This window comes from Bos javanicus, chromosome 4, assembly GCF_032452875.1.
Source record: "Bos javanicus breed banteng chromosome 4, ARS-OSU_banteng_1.0, whole genome shotgun sequence".
In the NCBI taxonomy this organism is placed as follows: Eukaryota; Metazoa; Chordata; class Mammalia; order Artiodactyla; family Bovidae; genus Bos; species Bos javanicus.
The window spans coordinates 16084696-16110167 of NC_083871.1; the positions used below are offsets into that span (position 1 = coordinate 16084696).

General features: G+C 39.3%; 1 protein-coding gene across 2 annotated transcripts in view; it reads right to left on the reverse strand.

Moving 5' to 3' along the window:
• The window catches only part of COL28A1 (collagen type XXVIII alpha 1 chain), a 179841-nt gene that overhangs the window by 87234 nt on the left and 67135 nt on the right, over positions 1 to 25472 (reverse strand). Inside the window, exons 17-23 of one of the 2 annotated variants that reach the window (XM_061413526.1) lie at positions 24510 to 24578; positions 21921 to 21989; positions 13338 to 13409; positions 12534 to 12602; positions 9268 to 9339; positions 4420 to 4488; positions 3733 to 3801 (exon numbers count right to left, since the gene is read on the reverse strand). In XM_061413526.1, coding sequence (XP_061269510.1) covers positions 3733 to 3801; positions 4420 to 4488; positions 9268 to 9339; positions 12534 to 12602; positions 13338 to 13409; positions 21921 to 21989; positions 24510 to 24578 — 489 coding nt within the window. The remainder of the gene's footprint in view (positions 1 to 3732; positions 3802 to 4419; positions 4489 to 9267; positions 9340 to 12533; positions 12603 to 13337; positions 13410 to 21920; positions 21990 to 24509; positions 24579 to 25472) is intronic. The other variant, XM_061413527.1, reaches the window with a different exon arrangement.

A 25472-nucleotide genomic window follows, 5' to 3' on the forward strand; every position in this document is an offset into this window, starting at 1 on the left:
TATATTTAAAACATTTCTTTACATCCCACATCCCATTTTGTTGCTGTGATAACTCTTACAGTGGCATTTGTCAATTCACATCAATTATTTTGATAAAGAGCTGTTCATGATTTAAAATATTTATGTTTTATCTGTTATCATATGTGAAACAGATCACCAGTCCAGGTTCGATGCATGAGACAGGGTGCTCAGCGCTGGTGCACTGGGATGACCCTGAGGGATAGGATGGGGAGGGAGGTGGGAGGGGGGTTCAGGATGGGGAACACATGTACACCCAGGGCTGATTCACATCAATGTATGGCAAAAACCACTACAATATTGTAAAGTAAAAGCCTCCGATGAATGGATAAAAAAGCAGTAGTACATATACACAATGGAGTATTACTCAGCCATTAAAAAGAATACATTTGAATCAGTTCTAACGAGGTGGATGAAACTGGAGCCTATTATACAGAGTGAAGTAAGCCAGAAAGAAAAACACTAATAGAGTATACTAACGCATATATATGGAATTTAGAAAGATGGTAACAATAACCCCGTATACGAGACAGCAAAAGAGACACTGATGTATAGAACAGTCTTTTGGACTCTGTGGGAGAGGGAGAGGGTAGGATGATTTGGGAGAATGGCATTGAAACATGTATAATATCGTATATGAAACGAGTCACCAGTCCAGGTTCGATGCACGATACTGGATGCTTGGGGCTGGTGCAATGGGACGACCCAGAGGAATGGTATGGGGAGGGAGGAGGGAGGAGGGTTCAGGATGGGGAACACATGTATATCTGTGGTGGATTCATTTTGATACATGGCAAAACCGATACAATATTGTAAAGGTAAAAAAATAATAAAAATAAAAAAAATAAAAAATAACTTTTTAAAAATAATTTTAAAAATAAAAATAAAATATTTATGTTTGCCACATCATTAAAGAAACTCTAATAATAGACATGTGTTTTCCAAGATTGGAAAAAGTAGTCAGATTCCTAATATTTGTCTTATATGTAAGCAAATGCTGAAATCAAGCTGCGTTATTCCAAGCCAAAGTGTTGCCCCAAATCTAATTCCCAAAAATGGTTTCTGATTTTACTCCTATAAATAAATAACTGGGGAAAGATTTTTTTTATGCCAAAAGAAAGTTAAATTGATTTTGAAAATCATGAATACAACAGCTGTAATTTCCTATTAAGACAAAGAGACTGTGGCCTCGTATGGTTAACCATCTTAAGAATGGTCTTCAGAAAACATGTGGCCACTTATAAAAATGCACTATTAATGCACTATTTAGAATGCACTATGTACTTAATGCACATCAACAGAAATCCAAGATGATCTCTTAAAGATGTATGACAAAGCAAAAAACAAATTATTCTGGAGCACTGAATTCTGGTGGCTTCCCCACTAAGGAACTGGTCATATCTGAGAAGCAGTTTATTATACTATTCCAATTATGTGCAAGGTTGAAGCACTAAGCATTTCCTATGGGGACAGGTCCCCAAATAAGATGCCCGTTTCTCTGCGTGCTTACACAAGGAACAGGCCAGCCGCAAAACAAAGCAGTAACTTCCCCCTGGTTAAGTTGAAATTTAAAGAGAAATTGGAATCAAAATTCACTTTCCATTTTCATTCCTAAATTCCAAGCCTATAACAAATTATCAGCAGCTGTTACTGTTTATCCTCTGGCCCCCACACTGCAGGGAAAGCCATTGAAACATCCATGGTTTAGGAACATTTTTTTCCTAGAGATCTGTGTCCTGTCTCCTGCAGAAATTTCAGTTAACTTGTTACTTCTTATGCTAACAGCGGGTAGGGAAAGGGCAGTGTTCTTGCTCAGATTTTTATTTTGGACACCTCTTGATAGTTTCATGGATGGAATTTTGCCACTTGGTTTTTCTGCACTGGATTCAAGAAAATGTTTTGCAGAGTGATTCTCTTTGAAGTGTCTCTCTCATTCAACAGAAATTAGGGTAGAAATCTTAATCAGGTGTTTCAAAATGAGCTTTAAAAAAAAAAATCTGGGTGGTCCCTGAAGAAATACATAAAACTGAATTAATGTGCTAAAATTTTTATCAGCTAACCCTCCATGAACTTAAAAACAATCTATTAGGGGAAAATGGCAGAACAAGTAATCACTAGAGACCAAGGAATTAGAAAAATGACTGGAGTGAAAAGGCAAATAACTCTAAATACCATCACCAATAATGATCAGTAGAAAATGGTTAGAGCTTATAAACATCAACTATGCATTTAGATGGAAAAGGCAATGGCACCCCACTCCAGTATTCTTGCCTGGAAAACCCCATGGACGGAGGGCCTAGTGGACTGTAGTCCACAGGGTCGCCAAGAGTCGGACACGACTGAGCGACTTCACTTTCACTTTTCACTTTCATGCACTGGAGAAGGAAATGGCAACCCACTCTGGTGTTCTTGCCTGGAGAATCCCAGGGATGGGGGAGCCTCGTGGGCTGCCGTCTATGGGGTCGAACAGAGTCAGACATGACTGAAGCGACTTAGCAGCAGCAGCAGCATACATTTAGATGTTGCTTCTCTTGTAAAGAACAGTGTAAGTAGAAAGAAATAACCTTGCATCATGGACCTAGGGTTGCACAGATTCAGGAAGCTATCAAACAGTATGAAAATTGTCACCCAAATGTTCTTGACTGAGGCCATGCCTGTAGTTTTAGCGTTTGGAAGTTTGGAATTTTCTCCTTGAGTCATACATAACTTGGGTTTCTGTAGAGTCTTTTACATAGCTTGGGTTCCTATGTGCCTCAGAGTCTGGGCAGTAGGGTGACCATCTTCTTATGATTTTCCCAGGACATTCTCTGTTTTAGCTTGAAAATATCCCAGAAACGTCTTCTGTCCCCAGTAAGCCAGAAGATAGCACTCTAGCAAGGACAACTCTCAAAGTGATTAAGAACAGCGGAGGTCAGCATCCTACCTCTTGCTTTAAGAGGAATCACTACAACTTATGTTAGTATATAATAGGCTTTGAATTATATGCAAAGATGGTCTAAGTTTTCTTTTTTGAAGTTTGAAAGTCACTGGTGTCAGTACTTGAACCCTTTCATTGAGAATAGACAATTTGATAAAGCCAGCTTCAAAGCTACATAACAACATGCTACTAATTTAATGAGCGCTGATTATGGAGCCCTGAAGCCTGTCCTCATAAACAGGGATGTGCTTGTTGACATTTGGAAAGTAGCATTTCTCTGTGTAAGGCTAGGTTTTATGTGAGGAGGGAAATGGTACTTTGTTGCCATGGGAAAAATAGTGATGATTACTTAAAACTGTCTTCTCTCATCATTATTTGCATTTTCATTTAAAATAACTCTGAAAGATGGACAACAAGCAGGGAAATCTAATTCAATAAAGTTTCTAAACATGAACTCTTTGGACAGTGTTTTGCAGAAGAGATGCATTGGCCATTAATATGTAAATGAAGGAGGCCAGAGGCCATATAATATCATATTATAGACATTACAGAAAGAAAAAGAGCATTTTCAATCAGCTGTTTAGTCAGCAAGCATTTTACCAGAGGAGCTATCATCCTCCACATTTATGAAAAATAAATGATCTGCTGGCTTGATTTTTTAAAGGGGGAATAATATATTCTTATATCTCAGTTCATCAGTGTAGAGACTCTAAGTAGAACAATCTCAGTCATAACTTATGATGCATTAAATCTGCCTTCATTTTTTATTGCAATAAAAGAACATGAATAAAGGATACCTTTGGTCCTCGAATAGCAATTCCAGGTTCTCCTTTAAATCCAGGCATCCCAGGTCCACCTCTGTCTCCCTGCACATGTCAAATAATTTTCAGTTTCAGACTTTAGGTTTTATGAGAAACCATCATGGCTCAGGGCATAAAAAGCCATTGGCCAATTATAAAGAGCTTAATCTCTTAGAATCAGATTCTGAGAGAGTACATCCTTCTAATATATTTGAGAAGAGTTTCAAATCTTAAGCAAATAAAAACTGTCAGTAAAGACTACTAAGCTTTTCAGAGAAGAGCTGAAATAATAGGTGGCTCTCTAGACACAAATATTTAGACTGTGAAAATGTCTGGGAATGCTCTTACATCTGAGTGGATTTCTTTTCTGCCAGACTTTCTGATTAGCAGATTATTCTGAACAAATGCAATAAATTCTTACATGCATTAAGGCTAGCATTTAAGGAAGGTAGTTCAAAGTAGAGTGATAAGGAGCAGAAGACCAGGAGCAGAAAACCTGGTTTCTAGTCTTAAATTTGCTGCTGGCCCTCCATCTGCTTAATCATGAAATGGCAGGGTTGAGCTATATAATATCTTTGGGTTTTTCCAAAGCTAAAATTCTTTCACTGATTTTATGAATCTTTTCCCCACTCCAACTTCCAAAAAATCCAAGTAAAAGAAAAATATATCCCCAAGAATGCATACTTTTGGTCCAGGTGGTCCAGGAATTGATATTCCAGGCATCCCAACAGGGCCCATAATTCCTGGATCACCCTAAAAACAGAACAAAATACTCATTACATTTCAAACAAGGAAATGATATATGGAATTATATTAAGAAAAATATAGAAATATATTTCCAGCATTTTAAAGTATTGTGACCTGTTTCACAAACCACATGAAAATACTTGAGCATCTTTGTTAAGCCACTACTAAAGTTATTAATAATTAAGATTTCACTCCCTATAATAAATAAATTCAGTTAATTCCTTAGTAATAGGAAATTTCTATCTCTTGTGCATCCTTTTATTAGGTAACAAAAATCATGCAATGCGTGGTGATTCATTTTTGTGTTTGTACGCCAGGAAGCTCAGAGGGAAATATTTATTCAGTTATAGCAAATACCTTTAGTGTAAGTTTTAAGGTACATGTGATAGGCAAATAATGTTTTTTTTAGTTTACAACTTTTTCCTTTGAATTTTATGCTCCACATTGTATCAGTCTTCCATTGTATGGTATCTCATGTCCCTTTTTAGAAGTAGTTAGTTTATGGTAAAAAAAAAATTAATATGAATTTTTATAAGGCACCTCTGGTGATTCTGATATAGGTACTACTACTGTACTTTGAAACACTATGCAAAGCAATTGTCTGTCTTTTTAACTTATTTTATTGAGGTATGTTTTAATGTGGTGTTAATTTTTACTATACAGAGAAGTGATTCACGTATAGCTGAACCGTGTATAACATGTCTATATGATTCACGTATACCATATATAAATGTTCGTGTTCTTTTCCATTATGATTTATCACAGGATATTGAATATCGTTCCCTGTGCTTTGGTGGCTCAGATGGTTAAGAATCCGCCTGCAATGTGGGAGACCTGGGTTCAGTCCCTGGGTTGGGCAGATCCCCTGGAGAAGGGAACGACTACCCACTCCAGTATTCTGGCCTGGAGAATTCCATGGACAGAGGAACCTGGCAGGCTATAGTCCATGGGGTCTCAAAGAGTTAGAGACGACTGAGCGACTTTGACTTTCACTTTGTGGTAGGACCTTGTATTTTATCCATTCTAAATATCACAGTTTGCACTGGCTAATCCCTGGCTCCCAGAGCACTCCTCCTCTAGCCCACTCCCCGTTGGCACCACAAGTCTGTTATGTCTGTGAGTCTGTTTCTGTCTTTAGATAGATTCATTTGTGTCATATTTTAGATTCTACATGTAAGTGATATCATATGGTGTTTGTCTTTCTCTTTCTGGCTTTTCTTAGTATGATAATCTCCGGTAAAGCAATTATCTTTAAAAGAGGGTCACACACCCCATGAAGTGTTCAAAATAACACATTTGAGATATTAGAAAAATTTATCAGGACTACACTCTGTACTTTTATCTCATCTTTTAAAATTTCAATCATTTATGTAAATCTCATAATGTATGTTCATATAATAGTTTATGAATAAAAATTAGAATTGAAAACCCAATAAGCAAACATAGATTGCATCATGGTCAATTTTTTTTTTATTAGTAAGGATTTGTAATCAAGCAGTTTAGAAACTACTGATCTAGAGTAGGTGCCAGATCCTGCCTGTTGCCTGTTTTTGTACCCCCAGGACTAAAAATGGCTTTCACGTTTTTAAATGATTGCTATATAGGTGCCTCCATAATATCCTCAATTTGCTTCTTGAACCAAAAAGCCTAAAATATTTGCTCCCTGTACCTTTACCAAAAAATTTGCCTCCTCTTGCCTTTAGAGAGGGCTTCCTAGGTGGTGGTGGTGCTGCTGCTGCTGCTAAGTCGCTTCAGTCGTGTCTGACTCTGTGCGACCCCATAGACGGCAGCCCAACAGGCTCCTCCGTCCCTGGGATTCTCCAGGCAAGAACACTGCAGTGGGTTGCCATTTCCTTCTCCAATGCATGAAAGTGAAAAGGGAAAGTGAAGTCACTCTGTCGTGTCTGACTCAGCGACCCCGTGGACTGCAGCCTACCAGGCTCCTCCATCCGTGGGATTTTCCAGGCAAAAGTACTGGAGTGGGGTGCCATTGCCTTCTGCGCCTAGGTGGTGCTAGTGGTAAAGAACTCACCTGCCAATGCAGAAGACATGAGAGACATGGATTTGATCCCTGGGTTGGGCAGATCCCCTGGAGGAGGGCATGGAAACCCACTCCAGTATTCATGCCTGGAGAATCCTATGGACAGAGGGGCCTGGCAGGCTACAGTCCATAGGGTCTCAGAGAGTCAGACATGACTGAGCAACTTAGCATGTCTTAGAGAATGAACTATGTAATCCTGCTCCTCCAGGAAGGACTCCATTTCGAGGACTCACTGGTAATGACCCCTGCCCTGGGCCCGGTCCATCTTCACAGCTGAGGCCTCCTGCTGTTCTGGTTACCCGTATGACCAAATGGGCTGAACACACTGGCCTTCTGGGGCCAGATGATGCCAAGGCATGTATGTGCCAGTCCTTAATCCAAACCTGTATGTGAGTGGCACAGGACATGGCCAGGATTCTGGCAACAGATAACCACCCTATTCAGTCCCATTAACCTGTTAAAATTTTCACTAAAACCAGGTTAAGTGAAATTATGTGTCTAGAATTAATTTATTCTACTTTTTTTTAATAAAAAGAAGCCAATTACTTTTAAATTTTTTTAATTTTTTATTGAAGTATACTTGATTTACAATGTTGTGCCAATCTCTGCTGTACAGCAAAGTAACTCACTTACACCCATATAGATGTTCTTTACTTATATTCTTTTCCATTGTGGTTTATCATAGGATATTGAATATATTAATAGTCCCCTGAACTATAAAGGAGGACCTTGTTGTTTATCCATTCTATATGTAATAGTTTTCATCGCTAACCCCAAACTCTCAGTCTGTCCGTCACCACCCCTCTCCCCCTTAACAACCATGCCTGTCCTCTATGTCTGTGAGTCTGCTTCTGCTTTATAGACAGGTTTATTTGTGCCACATTTTAGATTTAGCATATAAGGGATACATGGCATTTATCTTTCTGACTTACTTCACTTAGTATGATAATCTCTAGATCCATCCATGTTGCTGCAGATGCCATTATTTCATTGTTTTTTATGGCTGAGTAGGAGTCCATTGTATATTTATCCCACATCTTATTCTTCTTCCATCAGTCTGTTGATGGACATTTAGATTATTTCCGTGTTTGGTCTATTGTGAATAGTGGTGCTATGAACATAGGGGTGCGTGTATCTTTTTGAATCATAGTTTTGTTCAGGTATATGCCCAGAAAAGGGATTACTGATCATACGGTTGTTCTCTTAGTTTTCTGAGGAACTTCCACCCCGTTCTCCGTACTGACTGCAACAACTTTCATTCCCACTGAGACTGTAGGAGGGTCCCCTTTTCTTCACCCTCTCCAGCATTTGTTATTTGTAGACTTTTTAACGATGACCATTCTGACTGGTGTGACGTGGTACCTCAGTATAGTTTTGATTTGCATATCTCTAATAATTAGTAATGTTGAGCATCTTTTCAAGTGCCTGCTAGTCATCTATATGTCTAAAGAAGCCAATTACTTTTAAATATAAAATTGTATACATGGAAAGTATACAAATTTTTTTAAAGACCCTTATTATAAAGTGTGAGTATGTTTTACAATATGGCAATTCTTTATCAGGAAAAGCCTTATTTCAAAATGCAAGAAAATATTCATGTTGAGTCAGTATAACTAAGACATGAAGAGTAATCACTGTTGTTAATACAATATATTTCCTATATAATGGCTTTTCTCATTGTGTGCTCCTTGAACTTCCTGCAGCAGGAGGTAGTTATTTAGGAAATGCAGATTCTTGGGTCCCACCTACATACTAAATCCAGACTTCTTGTGATGGCACCATGAAATATGACTTTGTAACAAGCTCCCAGGCAATAATGATGACATGGAAGTTTAAGAACCACTGGCATGTAGGGGATGCTTTGCTTTGTATCTGTGTGTATCTTCTGGGGGGCCTATTTGTTTTAAAGTTGATCTTTAATCCTCTGGTCCTTGAACTTACTCCCTGTTTCTTTCCTACAATTAGCATCTTCCTGGAGCCCTTAACTCTCTCAGGTGTGCAGTTTTTGTTTGCTGACACATCCAGATGACCTCAATATTCTCTCCTGCTAAGTTAGGACACGTGCCTATTTGCTTGCTTTGCAGTTTCCTTACTTTTTTCTCAGCACCCTGTCTCAGGCAGTTTATCAGGACATATATGCCCTACTTTCCACTTCATTGTGCTGATTTTTTGCTCTCTGAATAATTCCACGTGCTGAACACTAACAATGTACCTGGAACCATGATAAGTGGTGCTTTAGTCATTCCTTAAAGTCATCACAACAACCCTGTGAAATAGACACTGTTACCATGATTATTTCCATGATTAAAGTGACTGATCTCCAAAAGTTCTGGGGTGCAGCAGGGTGAGAATCCCCCTCTCATCCCTTCTGAAGCCCCACTCTACATCCTCCCCTCATTGCCTCTCAGTCTGGGACTTTTTTGTTCTTGTTCAGCAAAGCAAGGTGATAGAGAATTGATATCTCCTATGGTCTTAATGTATCCCAACTATGGAATATTTGGTTGTTAATAAAGAACACTAACACACAGATTCTCTCCTAGCAGCATCAATATTCCAATGAAGATCACATGTTTTATACAATCTCTTTATCCCATTTTGTAATGGTCTGAAATAGTATGTTTTCTAAAGCCTTTTTCATTTTGGAGGCTTTGGTTTTGTATTTCTTAAGAAGGAAACAAGATTCCATTAAAACCAGACACAAGAACAATCTCCCCAAAGCATAAATAAGAATTTATGGTACATACCTTTGGCCCTCCAGGCCCCTGAGACCCTTTCTGTCCTTGATTTCCTTTGCTCCCTTTCTTTCCTTCATCTCCCTGACAAAAAGAATTATAAAAAAGTACAGTTGTTTTATAATATATCCACCTCCATCTTATAGCAACTACGTCATGGCCAGACTCTCAGTGCATACCAACTTCAAAGTCATGTTCCCCAAGCCCAGCTCAGTTGCACAGGGTCTGTCGATGTTCTTGTGTAGATTACATGACTTCAAAACTGTCCAGACTGCACCATTTACTCAGTGTGATTTAACACTTCCTAGGAGAAGACAATGGCACCCCACTTCAGTACTCTTGCCTGGAAAATGCCATGGATGGAGGAGCCTGGTAGGCTGCAGTCCATGGGGTCGCTGAGAGTCGGACACGACTGAGCGACTTCACTTTCACTTTTCATTTTCATGCATTGGAGAAGGAAATGGCAACCCACTCCGGTGTTCTTGCCTGGAGAATCCCAGGGACGGGGAGCCTGGTGGGCTGCCGTCTATGGGGTCGCACAGAGTCGGACACGACTGAAGGGACTTAGCAGCAGCAGCAACAGCAGCAGCAAACTCTGTGTTCAGTATCTTTCCTTGGAGACTTTGATTTGACTTTACAGGTCTTTTGCCCTCTTGGTCTGTTTAAGTAGTGGTTCTGAGACAGTCACAGTTTCGAAGAAGAAAACCACCTATGCTTTTCCACGCTGTTTTTCAGGTTCTGTGCTATCTCAGTTTTGAAACATAAAAGGAGACATTTAAAAAATCAGCCCTGGTTCTTCCTCCATGGAGTTTAATTCTTTCTCCCCAAGGAGGCCAGTAATTCAATTGGTAGAAAGATGAGTGAGCATTAACCCAGTGCAGAGCAACACATTGCCTGGTGTTCCCCAGCAGGGTTGTGTACACCAGTGCTCCCCGCCAGAGAACTTTGTTACCTTCAACCAGAAGCCTCAGAGCATCCCAGAACTATCCTTACCCTAGGGCTCAACTCCAGGGCACCATAGCTAAGCATGTGCCCAGCTCAACAAAAGAATTTCTTGGGGTATGTAGCTGAAGGTGTTAGTCACTCAATTGTGTCCAACTCTTTGTGACCCCATGGGCTATAGCCCACCAGGTTCCTCTATCCAAGGGATTTTTCAGGCATGAATACTGGAGTGGGTAGCTATTCCCATCTCCGGGGGATCTTCCAGACCCAGGAATTGAACTTGGGTCTCCTGCACTGCCGGCAGATTCTTTACCATGAGGCTGTCCAATATTTATGACATAAATGACTATACCACCGTTTTCAAACCTAAACATGCATAAGAATCACCTGGAGATTTCTGGGCCCCCCATCCAGAGTTTCTTATTTACTAGGTCTCTAGTAGAGCCCAATAATTCACATTTCTGACACATTCCCAGGTGACACTGACACTGCTGTTCCAGGGGCTGTGCCCTAAGAACCACTGGCCTATACCGAGGTCATCAGCAGTGCAGACACTCCACTAAAAAGGAGAGAGACCTATAGAATCCACAAACATGCAGACAACTCCCTAGTACCCGTACTAATGGAGGGCAGTGATGGCAGCTAATTTAAAAAACTGTTAAATATCCAAATGTCACTTATCATGTCGTTATCATCTGCCAATAGCATCGAAATCTACCCCAACTCTTTATGTTCTCCTCTTCAGTACCATATTTAACTTATTGACCTAAATGATCCCAGAAGCCAACAGCAGTATGTGTGTGTTTAGTCACTCCGTCATGTCTGACTCTTTGCGACCTCATGGACTATATGGCCAGGCTCCTCCGTCCATGCAGATTCTCCAGGCCAGAATCCTGGAGTGGGTTGCCATGCCCTCCTCCAGGGGGATCTTCCCCACCCAGGGATCAAACCCAGGTCTCCCACATTGCAGGTGGATTCTTGACTATCTGAGCCATCACGGAAGCCCAGATCCACCTAAATGTAGTAAAGAGCCAGCACCACACACTGACTGCTTTGATATATAACATATTCCTGCCTACCACTCTTCTGCAATAGCCTTCTACAAGCCCCATATCCCCTCGATGCCAGAAATTCAGTTCACGCATATTTTCCTTGCTCTGCTGGTGTATTTGACACCACCCATTGCTTTCTTCTTGGAGCCCTTCCTCCTCGGCTCCCCTAACATGGTACTCTGGATTCAGCCTGTCTTCATGCTGTATGGAATGCTCTCTCTCTCCATCTGCTGTAAAATGCAGGACTCCAACCTTAGCTCTCTTTCTCAGAGCTGTCTTTCATCCCCACAGCTTCAATTATTAACTCAAAGGGCCTATTTTCCAAAAGTATATTCAGGGAAACATTAGTTCTCCTGAATGTTAATAGGCAATCATCTCTAAAAGTCCTTTTTGCCTGATGTTAGAAAGGAACTCTCTGTGTATGTTTCCACTCCCTGCTGCCCACTGTGCCCCCCACCCCCTTGCCAAAAAAACCAGATCTCATAGTCTGGTTAGTCAGTTTTAAATTTTAAACATTTAAAATATTTGAAATGCTACAAATACATTTATATTTCACATTCTCATGTTTAAGGCTAATGACTCAATTTTAGCCAATATTTTTAATAATACGTAGACATCTAAGCTATCAATTACTGTTTTAATAGAATTAAAAATAGAACACTAGTAAGTATATGGATTTTATTTTTACTTTGCTCATATATAATTCTTCAGAAAATTTATATGGGTATTGATGACTGCACCTAAGAACTGTAGTAATATCTGACACCTTAGAGGTTGTAGGTCTTATTGATGAATTTGGGTGTTTTCCTACTGACATATAAAGATATTATTCAACAAGTGTTTCTAAAATGTGTTGAATAAATCTATGCCATGTTGTGAAAGTGCCACTTCATCAGGTTATATTTCTTACTACTCTGTGAGATTGTATAAACATTTGAAAAAAAAAAAATTATGGACTTTGATGTCTCAAGGATGTATCCCAAGTCTTCTTTTCCCTTACTGTGTGTGTGTTTTTTAAATGTCAACTTGGCTGTTTATTAAGAAAACATGTGTTGAACTCTTCCTATAAGCTTGGTTTTGTGACAGATGTTAGGAAAATGGAGATGAATAATACATACTTGCTGTCTAGCAAAGCTCAAAAGCTAGTGGCCATAATTTTAAGCCAGAAGTAAACGTCTTTGACATAGCAAGAATAACATCAAATTTCTCCTAAGCTGGCTTCTTAGTATCAAGACCAGAACTCAGCCGTCTGCTTCCCTTCCCCTACCACTGTGGATTCCATACCTTGAGGCCAGGCTGTCCTTTCCCAGGTGGTCCTTCAGGGCCTCTTGCCCCCGGAAGCCCTGCTTCTCCCTAGAGAAAATGACACCAGTGTCTTAGTTGATCCTGCATAGCCAATATGAATACACCCGCCTTGTCTCTGCTTGGATCCTCCAGTACAGAAAAGACCTTCACTCTAGTCTCAAATTTAATTTGGAAGTTTACCAACATGAATAATTTAATATCAAACTTCAGTTTAGCTCAGAGCAGCTGAAATATTGTGGAAAAGTCCAATTTCCCAGCCAGTTGCCAAAGCAATAAGCTCACTTTCTTTTGGCTCTTCGTTCACATTTGGTGGTTTGTTTTTTGAAAAAACAAGAAAGACCTTCAGCCTTACCATCTGCTGTTTTTCTCTACTTACATTGAAAAATGAGTATTTCAAATGTCAACTCAAAATATTTCAGGAAATCTTTATAATGGCCTTACTTCCTGAATACATTTACAGACTTTTCCTTTTTGGAGGGGAGGAAAAAAAGCCTTTTTCTCAAACTTTAAATAAAAGTGCTTTCTAGGAATCCCAAAGGGAGTAGGTCCCTGGAACACCATGGCCAAAACACCAGAGAAAAGACAGAGGTCGTAAGATACTTACTTGGGCTTTGAATTGGTGCTCTTTTATCTGGACTAAGTGAAAAAGGAAATTTAGAGTTGTGGGATATTATTTTCTTAAAGAGACTAAGTTCGTCTTGAATGGTTTCATTTGAGCTCTTGCAGGACCAAGATATATGTGGTTTAATAGTTTTATTCCAATAATATGGAAAACAGTGTTACCTTCTTCCCTGCAGCTCCATCTTCTCCTGGTACTCCTGGCTGTCCTGGGAGCCCTATTGAGCCTGGCTCCCCCTGGTGGATGAGGAGAGATTTTTATTTCCCAGAAGCTCACATTTATCATGGAACTTCACTTTAAGGTACTTGCAGTGGGATGCATCTTATTACAATATCTGAGAAAAGCCTAGGAGCAGGGAAATCTGAATAGTAATTAACAGTCATTAAGCTACTTGACCTTGGGCGAATTACTTAACCTCTCCAGATCTCAGTTTTGGATTATGTTGTTTAATATCAGTTAAACTGTGACCAGCTCCCTCCCCTAAAAGATATGTTGAAGTCCTAAACCTTGGCACCAGTGAATGGGCCTTATTTGGTAACAAAGTTGACATGAGGTCATTATTGTGGGTCCTAATCCAGTGTGACTGGTGTCCTTATGAGAGGAAAATGTAATGTGAAGACAGACACGTAGGGAGAACCCCATGTGACAAGAGAGCCAAGATTAGAGTAATATAGCTACAAGCCAAGGAATGCCAGGGATTGGCCACCACCAGAAGCTAAGAGGCAGAGGAAAATTGTCCCTGATAGGTTTTGGAGGAAGTGTGGCCCTGCAGACACCTTGATTTTTTACTTTTAGCCTCTAGAACCGTGAGAAAATAAATTTCTGTTATGTTAAGAAATTTGTGGTAATTTGTGACAGCAGCCCCTAAAAACTAGTATAAAAATGAGATGAAATAATGGGGACCCAAACATTGCTTCGAACTGTAAAATTCACTTATTATACCCTCTTTGAAGTCAATTTATAATTTAAGTCCTTTAAAATGTTCAGAGAAAACACATGATAGTATCAAACAGTATAACGCTGTCCTTGTTGTTGTTTAGTCATGTCTGACTCTTTGCAAACCCATGGACTGTAGCCCACCAGGCTCCTCTGTCCGTGGGATTCTCCAGGCGAGAACACTGGAGTGGGCTGCCATTTCCTTCTCCAGGGAAATGTGTCCTTACTGCATATATTCAGAGCAAAAAATATTGAAAATAATGAAAAATCATTTCAACTAAACTCAAGTTTAAAAACTAGTGAAAAAAGCACAGTGAACCTAAGAGTAAATAGTAGTGATAGTAATATTAGTTGCTCAGTCATCTCCGACTCTGGAGAAGGAAATGGCAGCCCACTCCAGTGTTCTTGCCTGGAGAATCCTAGGGACGGGGAGCCTGGTGGCTGCCGTCTATGGGGTCACACAGAGTCAGACACGACTGAAGTGACTTAGCAGCAGCAGCATCTCCGACTCTTTGCAACCCCATGGACTGTAGCCTACCAGGCTCGTCCGCCGTGGAGTTCTTCAGGCAAGAATACTGAAGTGGGTGTCCATTTCCTTCTCCAAAAGTAAATAGTAGGATATAATAAAAATGAGAGAAAATCATAAACTTGCTGGCAAAAATCAAGAAGAATAACAAAATTAAAAGGTAATAAAAACTTAAACATACTAAGAAAAGAAATAAACTGTAATGATAAATATTTGTAAAAGAAAAGGCATAAAAAAACAGTATTAGGAATGAAAGGTGAATCTATATACATAGAAAAATTTTAGTTATAGAAAATTTCTGTGATAATCTCAAACAAATATATTGGAAACATTAATACATGGATAATCTTCAAGAAAAATATAAATTACATAAATGACATAAGAAGGAATGGAAAAGCTAAATAAACCAATGCAATTAAATAAATTCAGTCAGTAATTGCAAGTCTGGACTTCCTCTCCCTCCAGGATCACAGGCTTAGTTGACTTTCCAGTCAAACTTACTAAATTTTTAAACATCTGAAGAACAGATATCCCCTCTCTTGTTTCTAAAACATAGAAAAAGAGGGAACTCTATCCAATTTATTTTATGAGGCTAATAAAACTTTGATTTAAAAAACCATACAAGATAAGAAAACTAAATTATAGACCAGTCTACCTAAGAAAAAGATTCCAACTTCAGGTTCTCATGTAAATGAAAGAATTTGTGTGTGTGTATGTGTGTGTGTGTGTGTTAGTTGCTCAGTCATGTCCAACTGTTTGCGACCCCATAGACGGTAGCCTCCCAGGCTCCTCCGTCCATGGATTCTCCAGGCAAGAATACTGGAGTGGGTTGCCATTCTCTTCTCCAGGGAATCTTTCCGACTCAGGGGTTGAACCCAGGTCTCCTGCATTGCAGGCGTATACTTTACCACCTAAGCCACCAGGGAAGCCTTGGAAGAATAGGAACCAGATTTAACTTCCCACCTGATGCAACTAAAAAAGCAGATAAAATACATGAAACAGTGACATTCCTGCTACAGTTTCCCAAGTTTACTATCTGGATAAAGTTTCCAGGCCATTGTTCAGGGAGAGAGAATCCAGGGAAAGTCCAGAAGTCTCTCTAATTTAAGGCGACAAAGCTAAGAGTCTGGATAAGCCAAGATATCAAAAATTCACAAAATAGATTACCAGAGAGGAAGGTGTGACATGAAGAGAGCGATGAAGATCTACTGAGCATCCCCCTTGAGTGTTTAAGTGAATACTGTTCAGCACAGAGTGAAGAAATTACCCCAGGCCATGAAAACAACCACTCGAAAGGATCAGAGAACTGAGGCAGGAGAGAGATGGTGCCTGCTCCCAGCGGCAAGACAAAACTTCACACTGCTGAGGGCATAGATGAGTTCTTTAAAGAGTACTGCCTTAGTAGTGGGGGAAAATTAGCCCCAGACTAGATACCGCTCCTGTCCTACCTAACAAATCTTAAAAGCAAGATCAGAATGCTTTGAGCATTACTGTTTTCAAGTAATGTAGAAGCATCTAAGAAAAAGCATCTAAGAAAAAAAGCTCAAAAATATTTATAGGAATACAAAAAATATCTAGCACCTAAAAAGGTAAACTTCACAATGTCTGGCAGTGAATCAAAAGCTATTGAGGATTCAGAAAAGCTGCAGAAACATAACACAGGGGATAGAATTCATGAATAACATTAGGACAGTTATTATACTGCATTCCATATGTTCAAGAAACCAAAGGAAAATTAAAACTTGTTAATAGACATGATGCTTTCTAAGGCCCACTTGACTTCACATTCCAGGATGTCTGGCTCTAGGTGAGTGATCACACCATCATGATTATCTGGGTTGTGAAGCTCTTTTTTGTACAGTTCTTCTGTGTATTCTTGCCACCTCTTCTTAATATCTTCTGCTTCTGTTAGGTCCATACCATTTCTGTCCTTTATCGAGCCCATCTTTGCATGAAATTTTCCCTTGGTATCTTTAATTTTCTTGAAGAGATCTCTAGTCTTTCCCATTCTGTTGTTTTCCTCTATTTCTTTGCATTGATCCCTGAGGAAGGCTTTCTATCTCTTCTTGCTATTCTTTGGAACTATGCATTCAGATGTTTATATCTTTCCTTTTTTCCTCTGCTTTTCACTTCTCTTCTTTTCACAGCTATTTGTAAGGCCTCCCCAGATAGCCATTCTTGCTTTTTTTTGCATTTCTTTTCCATGAGGATGGCCTTGATTCCTGTCGCCTGTATAATGTCATGAACCTCCTTCCATAGTTCATCAGGCACTCTATCAGATCTAGCCCCTTAAATCTATTTCTCACTTCCACTGTATAATCATAAGGGATTTGATTTAGGTCATACCTGAATGGTGTAGTGGTTTTCCCTACTTTCTTCAATTTAAGTCTGAATTTGGCAATAAGGAGTTCATGATCTGAGCCACAGTGAGCTCCCGGTCTTATTTTTGCTGACTGTACAGAGCTTCTCCATCTTTGGCTGCAAAGAATATAAATATCTGTTGCTTAGAAAGCATCACTATGAACAAAGCTAGTGGAGGTGATGGAATTCCAGTTGAGCTATTTCAAATCCTGAAAGTGCTGCAACTCAATATTGCAGCAAATTTGGAAAACTCAGCAGTGGCCACAGGACTGGAAAAGGTCAGTTTTCATTCCAAGCCCAAAGAAAGGTAATGCCGAAGAATGCTCAGACTACTGCACAATTGCACTCATCTCACACGCTAGTAAAGGAATGCTCAAAATTCTCCAAGCCAGGCTTCAGCAATATGTGAACCGTGAACTTCAAGCTGGTTTTAGAAAAGGCAGAGGAACCAGAGATCAAATTGCCAACATCTGTTGAATCATGGAAAAAGCAAGAGAGTTCCAGAAAAACATCTATTTCTGCTTTATTGACTATGCCAAAGCCTTTGACTGTGTGGATCACAATAAACTGTGGAAAATTCTGAAAGAGATGGGAATACCAGACCACCTGACCTGCCTCTTGAGAAACCTATATGCAGGTCAGAAAGCAACAGTTAGAACTGGACATGGAACAACAGACTGGTTCCAAATAGGAAAAGGAGTACGTCAAGGCTGGATATTGTCACCCTGCTTATTTAACTTACATGCAGAGTACATCATGAGAAATGCTGGACTGGAAGAAGCACAAACTGGAATCAAGATTGCCAGGAGAAATATCAATAACCTCAGATATGCAGATGATACCACCCTTATGGCAGAAAGTGAAGAGGAACTAAAAAGCCTCTTGATGAAAGTGAAAGTGGAGAATGAAAAAGTTGGCTTAAAGCTCAACATTCAGAAAATGAAGATCATGGCATCTGGTCCCATCACTTCATGGGAAATAGATGGGGAAACAGTGGAAACAGTGTCAGATTATTTTGGGGGGCTCCAAAATCACTGCATATGGTGATTGCAGCCATGAAATTAAAAGATGCTTACTCCTTGGAAGAAAAGTTATGACCAACCTAGACAGCATATTCAAAAGCAGAGACATTACTTTGCCAACAAAGGTCCATCTAGTCAAGGCTATGGTTTTTCCAGTGGTCATGTATGGATGTGAGAGTTGGACTGTGAAGAAAGCTGAGTGCCGAAGAATTGATGCTTTTGAACTGTGGTGTTGGAGAAGACTCTTGAGAGTCCCTTGGACTGCAAGGAGATCCAACCAGTCCATTCTGAAGGAGATCAGCCCTGGGATATCTTTGGAAGGAATGATGCTGAGGCTGAAACTCCAGTACTTTGGCCACCTGATGCAAAGAGTTGACTCGTTGGAAAAGACTCTGATGCTGGGAGGGATTGGGGGCAGGAGGAGAAGGGGACAACAGAGGATGAGATGGCTGGATGGCACCACTGACTCAATGGACGTGAGTCTGAGTGAACTCTGGGAATTGGTGATGGACAGGGAGGCCTGGCGTGCTGTGATTCATGGGGCCGCAAAGAGTTGGACACAACCTTGTGACTGAACTGAACTCAACTGACTTTCCTTATAGACACGTTATAGTTAATTGAAAAGTACAAAAAAAGGAAACAATTCACAATCATAAAAATGTACCCAAGGTACCTTTTTAACTAAAAAAAGTAGAAGATGTTTATGGATAAAATGAAAACTATTTTTGTGAAAAAGTAGAGAGTTTTACTCTGTGGTTTGAAAGACTCAATGTTTAATCTGAAGATTCAGTGCAATTTCAAAAACTCTGATGGAATATTTTGTCAAATTTGACAAGCCATTTCTAAAATGTATATATTAGAACCAAGAATAGCCAGGGAAGAAGATGACAGTATTTTCCCTATGGATGATAAAACATTATAAATCTATCATAATCAAGACAGAGAGATAGTAGCACTGAGAGATATTAATAGGCAAATGGAGTGTCATAAAGAACTCAGGCACTGATATTCACACATATAGAAACTTGATACATAACACTGGAGGTATTACAAGTCAGTGTGGCAATTTAATAACTGATGCTAGGATATTTGGTTATCATATAGGGAAAACTAGATTTCCTACCTTGTCCTGGCCACAAAAATAAATTCCAAGTGTATTAAAGATGTAAATTTTAAAAAGTAAAACACTGACATTTTCAAAAGAAAATAAGTAAAAATATATTATGACTTTAGGGTCAAGACATGTTTTAAAATAATATTCCAAAAACCCAAACCATAAAGGGATAGAAATACATCAAAATCGAAAACTTCTATGCACTGAAAAGCCCTCTAACTAAAGTGAAAAAGGCAAACCGTATCTTAAGCTCTGAGAGGAATACTCAGTATCCAAAAAATGAGCATCTACAGGAATTTATAAAAAAGAAAAACCGAGGTCCATTAAACAGTCAAAAACTGTTCAGTTAGATATCAGGGAATAAGAACTGAACCAATGAGATGTGTTTTTTTTTACACATTTCACACTGGCAAGAATGTAGCGAAAAGGGCATTGCTGTCTGTTGCTGGAAGGAAGATAATCTGGTCCGAACACTGTACCCATTGTCTATTTGGAGCAGAATTTTCACAATATGAAAACTGAAAACTTGTATACTCTGTGATCTTCCAATTCACAGCAATCTGTCATCTACTGATAGGAGAAATTTATATCCTTACACAAGACGAAACCCAGAGAATGTTTATGGCAGCATTATTAGCAAATGCACAAAATAGAAAGCAATTTAAATGTCCATCAGTAATGAAGTATTCTCATACAGTGTAGTATTGCAAAGCAATTAAACTGAAGCAAAGGCATATAAAAACACGAGACACAAGGCTGAGTATAAATATATTGCTGAATGATATATTATGTAAAGTTCAAGAATACAAATAAGCAATATATGGCTTATGAATAAAATTGTGGGAAAATCATATAAACTTTGAAAGAATGATAAACACTAAATTCATGATAATGATTATGTCTGGGGAGGGAAGAGGGGACAGCAGAATTGGGGCACACAGACAGAGACCTTCAGCTATCTCTGCAATACTTCTTGAAAACATTTTAGAATACATGTGGCAAAATGTTGATACTTGATAAAGCTGGGTTGTGGAATACATGGGTGTTCTTTGTTATTCTCTACAGTAGGGAGTGTATTTTAAGTATTTCATTTTTTAAAATGAGAGAAGCTTAAGATTACATGTCTATTTAGTGCAAGATTGGGATTTGAATTCAGGTAGTTTAAGTGCCTCATAGTCTTGCTACCCTATATGGCCCCTCTGAAATTGGCGTGAAATGACATAATATGTATATATACACATATATACTATAGACACGTATAGACATAAACATATATATATATGTATATACATGTATATGTACATGGCATATTTAGTACTTAGCACATTGTATGACAGCAAAACCATTCAGCAAACGGCAGCTATTATCACTCTATTAGTATATTTTTTGTCTCTTGCAATTATATGTTTATGTAAATGAAATTTGTACATATTTGTCTTAGACTGTATCTTACATATTATTTTAATACCCAAACTCTCTTAAGAATCGTGACGGTGACTTCAGAACAATGATGGATATTAATCCTCAGCGTGGCTTGCCAGATTCTAGATGCCTTCAGGATGAGTTATCGAAATTGTAAAGGGTAAAACAAGGATTCATTTATTATTCATCAGCACTTATTGAGTACCTATTGTGTCCCTCAAACTGAGGATTTATTAATAAAGAAGAAAAGGAAACAGAGCCCCTGCCCCAGTGGGGTATTACTGTTCAATGGAGATATAAAGCAAGCCATATATGTGATTATAATTTTATTAATAGCCACACTTACAACTTTAAAAGAAACAAATAAAGACAATTCTAATAATATATTTTACTTAATACATCTGAAATTTTGTCATTTCAACATGTACTCCATATACAAATATATTAATCATATAGTTTACATTCATTTTTTGTACCAAGCTTTGTAATCCAGAGTGTATAGTACCTTTGTAGCAAACTCTTAGTTCATACCAGCCACATGTCAAGTATTCAGTAACTCCATGTGGCAAGTGCCTGCCGTTTCTAGAGGGCAGCGTGTTTCTAGAGGGTGTAGTACAATGAAGAGTAATTCAAAAAACATGCAAGTTAAGTGGTAAAATCAAGGGGAACAAAAAAATGTGCTTTTAAATAACTGGGTAACAGTAGTGGGGTAGACATACTTTAGGTTTAGTAAATGAATTTTGAGAAAGTATCTTTTGAGCTGAGACCTGAAGGATGAGAAGGAGCCAGCCACAAAACAAGAGAAGGGAAGTAAGCTTTAGTGAAATTCTACTAAACTTTTATAATATGGCAGGCAACAATGTTCTTAAAGAATCGCTCTGAAAGAGGTGAAAGAGGACCTCTAACGCTAATTAATTAATAATAGAAACACAGTCATCATTAAAATAAACTATGTTTTGGTTCTTCTTAAACCATATGAGTTAAGCATGAGACTCTCTTCTGAATAAATATTCTCCTCTGGATATAAATGAAGCTTTACATAATATGACATAAATGCCTCCAACTAGCTTAGACAGGAGAAGGCAATGGCACCCCACTCCAGTACTCTTGCCTGGAAAATCCCATGGATGGAGGAGCCTGGTGGGCTGCAGTCCATGGGGTCGCTAAGAGTCGGACACGACTGAGCAACTTCACTTTCCCTTTTCACTGTCATGTACTGGAGAAGGAAATGGCAACCCGCTCCAGTGTTCTTGCCTGGAGAATCGCAGGGACGGGGGAGCCTGGTGGGCTGCCGTCTATGGGGTCGCACAGAGTCGGACACGACTGAAGCGACTTAGCAGCAGCAGCAGCAGCTTAGACAACTCACCTTTGGACCTTGTACTCCGAGTCCCACTGGTCCTCTAGGGCCTGTAGGGCCCATCTGGCCAACTTCTCCCTAGTGAGGAAAGAGTATTTGAAGAGTATTTGACTCTAGCACCAAAATAAAAATAACACATACCTTACCTTTGATCTCCTAAGAGCAAAACATATCAGCAAAATAAGATAAAACTGAGTTTCATATACTCCATTCACATATGTGTATATATGCATTTATCTATTCAAATATAGATATATTTCAGGCAAATAGATATATGCACATATATATGTATATATGGTCTGATTTAAAAGACAGGCTGTGTATAATACTCAAAATTGACTTTGAGTCCCCAGGAAGGGCATGTGAAAAAGATGAGCAGTTACAATCCACAGCAACTATAATTGACACATGAGAAACCAAGATTACCGCTGATCCAAAGCAGTATTGTAACCAGAGAGAACAACCTGAGCTTTCACCATTGACCTCAAATCAGAAATTTCAAGGACAGTAACTGTATTCTATTGAGCTACTTCTCACAGGGGACTCTCGAAGGAATCTACTGAAAGGAAGGTACTCTCAGAGAAGTGAAGTGAAAGTCGCTCAGTCGTGTCCGACTCTTTTCGACCCCATGGACTATACAGTCCATGGATTCTCCAGGCCAGAATACTGGAGTGGGTAGCCTTTCCCTTCTCCAGGGGATCTTCCCAACCCAGGGATTGAACTCAGGTCTCCCACATTGCAGGCAGATTCTTTACCAGCTGAGCCACCAGGGGAGCCACAAGGGAAACGCTCAGAGAAGTGTTGATTTAATAATGCTTAGTGATTCTTTGAAGCAACATTAAGGACAGCTGGTTAAACAGTGTCATGCTTCTCCCCAAAGGATAAATAAGGATAAATAATTTATCTTCTAAATTAGAACATAAATTGCCTCCAAGTTCATAGAAAACTTTTATTGGCTAGGTATTTCTGACTCTGTATCTTTAAATATTTTGGTTGTCGGACCTACTGTGTGATCATTGGTGAGAATAAAAACTAGCCAACCCACAGTAACCTCTACTGATATTACTGCTTGAGTTGCTTGAATAAGGTCTCACAAGTAAAAGTAATAAAAACAATAAATTGAGATGTGGAAGTATAGTCTGTCTCCTCGGTAGCCACCGGTTCCACATTTGTGGATTTGAAAGAGTCCGCATAAAATTAAGTCCCTCTGATGAGTTTGTGATTAACCTCTCTATCCAAAACTTTATTATTCCCTTTCTTGTCTGCGCTGTTCCCATTAGGGTTAAGAAGTATCAAAGAAACGGGGGGATTGAAACTGAGCAGGACCCTGTGGACCCCTCCTGGGTTCAAAAGCTCCTCCATTTCCCCTACTTCTTGTTTGTAGATAGACTTGAGTCTCCTGGGCCAGAGTTCCAAAGAACAGGCACAGGCAGTTACTAATTAGGGAAGAGAAGGAATGCAGAAACAAAGGAAAACCAGTTAAACAAGAAAAGTACTGACAATAGTTCAGGGATAAAGCAGTTCCTTCTCTTTAGGAACTTTAAGTCTTAGGGACTGGCATAACAATCTGATGGATATCTCTGAGTTGTTCTTTAAGAACTAAGATCTGCCTCCACCACCTGCTTCTTGTTTGTAGAAGCTTAGCATCTCTGACTCCATATTGTACCTATCTGTTCTGCTGCTTTAATCGCTGAGTCATGAGCCTCTGCTCAGGTCTGCATGTAGACTTGTTAATTACTAAAGGGGTTCTGCTTGCAGATTACAGGTTATGCAAACTTACCTCACATGAGGAGATAAGAAAGTATGAACAAAAATAACGATTGTCTTGTCAAGATTTATAGGAACATCAGGACCAGACTCAGGTCAACTAACCAAGAACAAAATGTTATCACAACCCTCCTTGGACACTCACTGTGGTCATCCTTCTCTTCTTGATCTTAACCCTTTCCAGCTTCCCCCTTCCCTAGCAATAAAGAAGCTTGGTTTCTATCCCAAATTAGGATGGTTCTTTAGAACATTAGCACACCATCTTCTCAGTTTGTTGGCTTTCTGAAAAAAGTTGTTTTTCCTCTCCCCAACACTGTGCCTCTGGACTTACTGGCCCTTCACGCAGCAAGTGGTATGAGCTTGGACTCTGCTACAATTTAACCAACCTTGGTTGGAAAATACTCAGGAAAGAAATTCCAAAAAGTTCCAAAAGCAAAACCTGAATTTGCCACATGCCAGCAACTAAACGCTTTGTAATATTTACAATGTATTTGGTATTAGAAGTTATCTGGAGATGATTTTTTAAATACAGGGAGATATGACTAGATTAAGGGACTGGAGCATCCTAAGATTTTGATATGGGGAAGGGAGTGGGAATCCTAAAATCAACCTTCCAGCAGATGCCAAGGGACAAATGTGAAAGCTGCTAAGAGCATAAAGAATGCACATTACATTCTCTAGACCATTAGGAATATCAGTAGCATTTTGCATTAAATAGAGATCTCTGATTTTGAAGTTCATCCCCTCTGCTGCCTTCCAAATGCACTGGCCACTGACCAGAAAACAACAGTTAGAAAATAGATTAAACTCTTCTCTCATTTAGAAAGTTACCTTGGGACCAGGTGAGCCTTGTCCTGGGGGCCCTTGTGGACCAGGTGGGCCAATGGGACCTTGGATTCCCTTTAAAATAAAGTTTGAAGAATAATATTAGTGAAATTAAGAAGGAATTTAAACGAGAGAAGTTTCAAATCCTCCAAAGTAAAAGTTCAGTTCACATCCCATAGTTGATTACTTGTACTCAGTTAATACTTATTGAATGGGTGGCTGAGGCTGCTAGGGGAACCACAATATGCAATTCTACCATTTTTCCATAGTAAGAGTAATTTTAACTGGCCTGCATTTCTGCTTAGAGTAAAAACCACCTTTCCTAATCCCTGTTGCAGCGGGTATTGCTTGGATTCTGTCCAATGGGATGTGAATGAGGGGATTAGTGCAATTTCATGCTGAAGGAAGGATATAGTGCTCCATCCCTGTTCCCCTCCCCCTTGCTGAAGTGACGACACGGAGCCTGCCTATCCTGGATCAGGTGGATGGGGAAAGCACTTTTGGAATGTCAGACTAACACGAATGAAGAAGCCAGAACCTCTGAAGACCTTAATGAACAGAGGAAACACACCAGCTTGGAGTTTTAAACAGGAGAAATACAGTTTCATCTTATTAACCTATTTCACTTCTCAGTTACATACAGGCAAACCTATATCCTAGCTGTACCAAGGGATATCTATCAGGATGTGAAATTGAAAATTTGACCTAGGCTCTAAGAAGCAAAAGCCTGCAAACACAAAACTGAAGAATGTTCTAATACTTGCCTCTCATTCACACTGTGGGTATAAAAAAGGAGAAGATATGGGATTTAATAAGGTCTTCTCCAGAGAAAAGTCTTCTAAAGTGTTTTCTTTGAAGAAAATGGGGAGAAGTTTGCCACATTATAGAAAGGGAACATCAGTGAAACCTCTGGGAGACCTTGATTTTAGTTTTTGGAACACCATGAACCAGTGTCTGACTCGTTCCAAA